The sequence below is a fragment of the Gallinula chloropus genome (assembly GCF_964237585.1).
Source record: "Gallinula chloropus genome assembly, chromosome: 22".
In the NCBI taxonomy this organism is placed as follows: Eukaryota; Metazoa; Chordata; class Aves; order Gruiformes; family Rallidae; genus Gallinula; species Gallinula chloropus.
This window is the reverse complement of record NC_140107.1, coordinates 9,836,700-9,842,584: the sequence shown is the minus strand read 5'-3', so window position 1 is coordinate 9,842,584 and position 5,885 is coordinate 9,836,700. Positions and strand designations below refer to the sequence as shown.

Below are 5,885 nucleotides of genomic sequence, written 5' to 3'. Positions count from 1 at the left end.
CCTGCCACCCCCCCCGAGGCAGCGGGGCCGTGCCGGGACCCCGCTCCTCCCCACCACCGGGGCGGCAGACAATGGGAGTCCCGCTGCCCTCGCGGGGTCGGGCGGAGAACGCAGCGCGGGGGGCGCGCGGCCCCGGAGCGGCCCGTGGAGACGAGGGGCGTCGCGGCGGAGTCGCGCACCCCCGGCCCGGGCCCCGCGGAACCGCGGGGGTCGCCGTCCCTCGCCGCCACCGCCCGCCCGCGGCGGACTACGCGTCCCGGCATGCAGCGGGGCGGCGGGGAGGGGGAGCGCGCGCCCCCCGCCTCACCCTCCCCGCCGGCCCCCCGGCGGGCGGCACGTGCCGCCGCGCTCGGCCAATGGGGGCGGGGCGGGGCGGGTCACGTGCCATTGTTTGGCGCTTTTGTGCGCGGCGGGGCGGGCGCGAGCGGAGTGGGACCGGAGCGGCGGCGCGGGCAGGTGGGTGCGCGAGCGGCGGTGGCGGCTGCCGCGGGCCGGGCGGGGCGGGCGTCTGCGGCACGCGGGGTGCTGAGCAACCGGGGGTGGTGATCGGCGGGGGGTCCGGCGCTCCGCGCTGAGGTGCCGCGGCGGAGGGGCTCTGGGGGTGGGTGTCAAGGCGGGGGGGGCCGCAGGGGGCTCCGCAGCCGCTTGGGGAGGGGGCGCCGCGCCCGCCTCTTTTGTCGGTTCTCCTCGCTGCGGTCGCGTTCTCGCCCGCCGCCCGTTTTTCGGGCGTCGCGGTGACAAAGGCGGGGGGGGGGGGCTGTGGAAGACAATAGAGGGGGGTGTGGGGGGGGTGTCTCTAGGATCCCCCCTGGTTCCTGCGGGAAACGGGATGCCCATTGTCCCGGGCAGCGTTGCGTGACGGGCGACGCCCTACTCGCCGCTGTGGAAGCGCCCCCTCCCCTCGCTGACAGGACCCCGCCATTGTTAGTGGGGAAGGGGCGGCGCCCGGGCGGCCTCTCCCTGGCGCCGTCGCGCTCGGGGACCCGCGTCCGAGCCCCGCTTGGCGGCAGGGGGAGGGGGTGCCGTTGCCTTCCCCACCGTACCCCGAGGTGGAAGCGGGGGTGGGCGGGTGTGTCCGTCCGTGTGTCCGCACCTGCGGCGGGTGGGGGGGTTGGCAGGTGCCCGGATGTTACCGTTGGCTCCGCCCTCTCTGGAGCCCCCCGCGCGGGCGCGCGCGCTCTGCTTTCCCCGGCGGTTTGAATTCGGTGCGGTTGGGAAGGCGCGTGCAGGGAGGGGGCGGGGCCTCCGCCCGCCCGACGGGCTCGGTGCCCATTGGCTGCCGCCGGCAAGGGGCGGGGCCCCTGAGCTCGGACCGCGCATCCAGCCGCGCTCCGCAGCGGGACACGGCGCTCCGCGGGGAGGGGCGGCGGGCAGAGGGTCCCCGGCTCCTCTTCGTGTAGCCGACGGGCGCTGGGCAGGGCCTGCGCTCCCCGGCTGCCGCGGTGCCGGTATCGGGCTTCAGTAAAGCCGGGTTTTACGGCGAGCTCGGTGGGCAGGTCCCGGCGGCGCAGAGCTGCTGTGTGCCGGATCCACCCGCGGCCGTGTCGGGGACGGGCCCCCAGTGCTGTCCGCTGCCGGGTTGCTGCGGGAGTTGGAGTCCTTGTGTTTCTTAATCGTAGACTCGCCTGGGTGGGAAGGGACTTCGGAGATCGAGTCCAACCGCAGCCTAACCCTGCCCAGCCCACCTCTAGACCGTGTCCTCAAGCACAACATCTACACGCCGTATAAACACCCCGGGGATGGTGATTCCAGCGCTTCCCTGGGCAGCCCCTTCCAGTGCTAGTTACTGTGGATTAAAGCAGGGACTGAACCCCCCGGCTCTGCAGTCGTACATCCAGATACTGCACCACCCATCACTAAACCTCTGCTATTCTTCCCAGCCTACATCAGCCTCAGCCCCGCAGACAGACCAGCCTCTGACTGCAGTAACACACCCAACTGTCTTTTGTTCAGCAGCTTTAATTACACTTAGCACATTTTTTTGGGAAGAAGTGGAAATTCCTCTAGTTGCTGTTCAAAGACCTGTCTCTTTGTTATCTAGGAATCCAACCGATTGAAGCTCTCCCAGAGTTGGCTCCTGGAGTCGTATTTTCTTGGTCATGGCCACTTCTGGTATGTATTATTATGTACTAAATACTCTTGTGGTTTATTTGGGGGTTCCTCAGAAATAATCTTTAATATAGTAAAATAAACCATCATCACATGGTTCTTCCCCATGTCTAGGCTGCTTCAGAGAAGCTGTTAGAACCGGGTGCGTGTGAAAACGTACCCAAAGCTCTCTCAGATGAGGCTGTTAGCAGATGGGATTCAGCTCATCTGCATGCCCATCTGCTCTGTTAACAGAACTGACTATCATCTAGACATCTTGGTGATCAAAACTGGTGTGCTGGTACAACTGACACTGTCGAGGGCTGACGTGCCTGTTCAGAGGTGTTTGAAGAGAGAACGCTGCCTTGTGGAGCTCTTTGAAAATTGGTTTCAGTTCTTGGCAGTGTCAAGTCTTAGTCAGATGCCTTGAACTCATCCTCAGACGTCATCAGAGAAAGGATGATGATATTTTTTTTTTCCATTTGAAGCACCAATAAACTTGTTTTCACCCCTCTAGATATTAAAGGCTGAAATAAAAAGTCAGGTGCTGGGGTAATGTAAGATGAAGCAAGAATTACAGACACGGTTGCCTGCTGTGCTTTTGAGTAACCACCTCCTTCAGTGAGCTTTGTGGCACTGAATTTTGGAAGGCTGTCCTTCAAGTTACTGAAGCCAGTTCCCAGCTTGAAATGCTGTTTGGTTGCTTTCTTTTCCTGCGTTCCTAGATATTCAAGTGAAGGAACTGGAAAAGCGTGCCTCTGGGCAGGCCTTTGAGCTGATCCTCAGTCCCCGCTCAAAAGAAGCAGTCCCAGAGTTCCCCCTGTCTCCCCCAAAGAAGAAGGATGTGTCATTGGAAGAGATTCAGAAGAAATTGGAAGCAGCAGAAGAGAGACGTAAGGTGAGGTTCAAAATGCCTCCAGTGAGCTGTGCTCAGCTCATCTGTGCAAGTTGTGTGGTGCCTTTTGAAACTTAGTTGTTGGGACAAGTGATGAGCAGTTTGTATTACAGTAAATGGGGATATTAATTAAACTTGGGAATCTCTGGGGCTCTGAGGAACCTCTGGTATGGTCTTTAAGGTCATAGTTCTGTTCCCAAAGTGATGGGGAATGGTCACTTGGAAAAACTGAGAGAAAATATTTAGTTGATGGGATTTTTTTCAAGAACGATTCATTTTTCTCCTGGAAAATGTAGCTGTGAATGTGCAGTGAGGTTTCCAACACAATGTCTGACTTGATACTGCAGTTGAGGTGTAGCTTGGAGCCCTTGGCTGTGCAGAGCTGTGAAGGTGCAGCCTTGTGTCACCTGAATCAGGGTGTTTTGCTGCTTTGGGAAGCAAGAATCCTGTAGGAAAGATGTAACAATGTTAACATCAAAAGATAAAAACCCACATTTTTTTCTTCCAGAAAAACCCTGTTTAGCAAGACTTGGGAGTAATAACAAAAACTTGACTTTCTGGGTAGCTTGCAGTGGTGAAATACAGGTTGTGTGGGTGGAGGAAGCTCCACCGTGCTCCATCCCACATCTCGAAGTTACCCTGTTCTCCAGTGAAACCCCAGACAAGTCTTGTTTCTCTTGGGAGTTGCTCAGCTCGGCTGTGTGTGTAGCTACCTGGTTTCTGCTCAGAGCTTGCATCCTCTCTCCTCTTAGTCTCATGAAGCAGAAGTCTTGAAGCAGCTGGCTGAGAAGCGGGAGCATGAGAAAGAAGTGCTTCAGAAGGCCATTGAGGAGAACAACAACTTCAGCAAAATGGCAGAGGAGAAGCTGACCCACAAAATGGAAGCGAACAAAGAGAACCGCGAGGCACAAATGGCTGCGAAGCTGGAGCGCTTGAGGGAGAAGGTGAGTCCCTGCTCCCCTTTGGGAGGGGGTTTTCCGTGCCCCTTGGGTGAGAACTGGCTACATGAAGCCAAGTGAGGAGGGTCTGTGAGAGACCCCCTGTGGGGTCTGATCCGTAAAGATTTTTATTAAATCAGCTAAAGACTTTGCAGAAACTTTACCCTTTGGGGGCAGGGGGTGGACTGGAGCAGCATCTGGCTTTCTCTTGAAGCTTTATCACTCAGTAACTGCTGCTGATGGGTTCCTGCTTGGGGGTGGGAAGCAAACTGGGGCTCACTCTGCCACCCTGCCCCTCTCTGTGCCTGGGTAACTAACCCCTTCCCTGTGGCTGTTGTTCAGGACAAGCATATTGAAGAGGTTCGAAAGAACAAAGAAGGCAAAGACCCTGGTGAGGCCGAAACCGACTGATTTCATTCTGGAAACTGACTCTCTCCCCCTCCTCTAAATATCCAAAGACTGTACTGGCCAGTGGTTTTATCTTTGGTTTGTTTTTTCTTTTAAGTTTCTAGAAACTGATGTAGAACTGTAAAATTAGATCCAAACTGTACACTTTCTTTGGGGGCCAGAGGGGAGACCTTCCATGTTTCACTTTTTCTAAAGTGTTGTCTTTCCAGTGTAGCTATCTTCTTGTTGCATCCTTTTCTACTCCAGTGCTCTTGCTACTGGGTTGATGGGCTAGTACTGTATCAGCTCTGTAAGACATTTGTGAAAGGAATATGTAGATTCCATGCTGAATATCTGTTACACTTCAAAAATCTGACTCTGTCCCAGTCTGCTAAAACCCTGCTGTAACTGAGTGACTAAATAAAGCTGCACAGTGCTGTTATCATGAGAGTTATTTGGGGAAAAAGAGTGGAAAATGAAAATCTGAGGTCTGCAGCAGGCATCCTTACCCGGTGCTGGGGGCCTGGCACCCCTGGGTGTGTGGCTGCCTCTCCCTAGAGCCTGCTCATTGTCTTGGTGTTACAATAAGAGCTTTGTTTGACACCTCAGCAGTTGTCAGCTGCTCAGTGTGTTTTTGTTAAAAGAGTTTGGAACCACCTCCCATTGGATGCTGACACTTCAACAACCACGGCCTTGTTTCCACATGACTCTGATCTGAGCTGCTTTTTTTGGGGGGGGGGTAAGGGTTTCTAGAAGATGACTTGTGCTATTGAATGGTGACTGTGCCACGTCCTGCAGTGCTGGAGCAGAGTCACAAACCTCCTGCACTGGGAGTGTGAACCTACCCCAGTTGAAAGCACTGTGGTGGATAAGAATCATTTTTGGTTTGATGTCTGCTGCAGAGGTGTTGGATAAGCAGAGGGTGCTGCAGGGTGTGTCTGAAGTAGCTCTTCCTGCGTCCTGCAGCCTAAGGCTTGGCTGCTGCGTTTGTTTTTAGGCCAAGTCCATGGCTGGAGGGTCTGGTGCTGGCCAGGTGACAGGTCTGGGGGTGGGAAAGCAGGGAGGGGGTAGGATTTGGCTGAAGAAGGGACCAGCACACATTCCGATATCCCTCCCCATCCTACACTGTTCCATGAAAGAGGAGCGGTGAGATAAAGCCGGGATGATGTGCTGCAGGGCTGGGATCAGTCCTGTGCCTGAAGGAGTTCAGAGGTGGTTCTGATGCTTCCTGATTGAAGGTAAGACAGACTGTGAGCTGAGAGCTGTGGGGGAGCAGCCACCCGCCTGCCATGGGCCATAATGCGGGCTCTGGGGTTTAAGGGTGCCTGTCACCGCGGTGGGATGTGTGCCAGGATCTGCAGGAGCACCAAGCTGGACTTGAAGAGCATGAACCCCTTACAGTGAGCTTCCCAAAAAGCTCAGGAAGCTCCAGTATCGCATCATGGAGGTTTGTAGGCACTGGAGCTGTTCCCACGCATTAGAGAAGGTGTAATTAGCAATCCCCCCAACACCCCCAGCTCTTCCTTTCACTGTAGTTCTGCTGAGGGAAAACCAAGTGTCCTGAACTTGGGGGGGCT

General features: G+C 56.3%; 1 protein-coding gene across 1 annotated transcript; it reads left to right on the top strand.

Moving 5' to 3' along the window:
- The first annotated feature begins 403 nt into the window (after positions 1 to 403).
- On the top strand, positions 404 to 4,715 carry STMN1 (stathmin 1). Its single transcript, XM_084274307.1, has 5 exons — positions 404 to 456; positions 2,042 to 2,112; positions 2,814 to 2,986; positions 3,736 to 3,927; positions 4,264 to 4,715. The coding sequence occupies exons 2-5, from the start codon at positions 2,100 to 2,102 to the stop codon at positions 4,330 to 4,332; spliced, it is 447 nt and encodes a 148-aa protein (XP_084130433.1). The 5' UTR covers positions 404 to 456; positions 2,042 to 2,099; the 3' UTR covers positions 4,333 to 4,715.
- The last annotated feature ends 1,170 nt before the right edge of the window (positions 4,716 to 5,885 follow it).

Bases quoted from the DNA above. Each gene is read 5' to 3' on its own strand.
- STMN1 (XM_084274307.1), top strand. The intron at 2,987-3,735 runs GTGAGGTTCAAA...CTCTCCTCTTAG, and splicing joins CAGCAGAAGAGAGACGTAAG to TCTCATGAAGCAGAAGTCTT. The intron at 3,928-4,263 runs GTGAGTCCCTGC...GCTGTTGTTCAG, and splicing joins TGGAGCGCTTGAGGGAGAAG to GACAAGCATATTGAAGAGGT.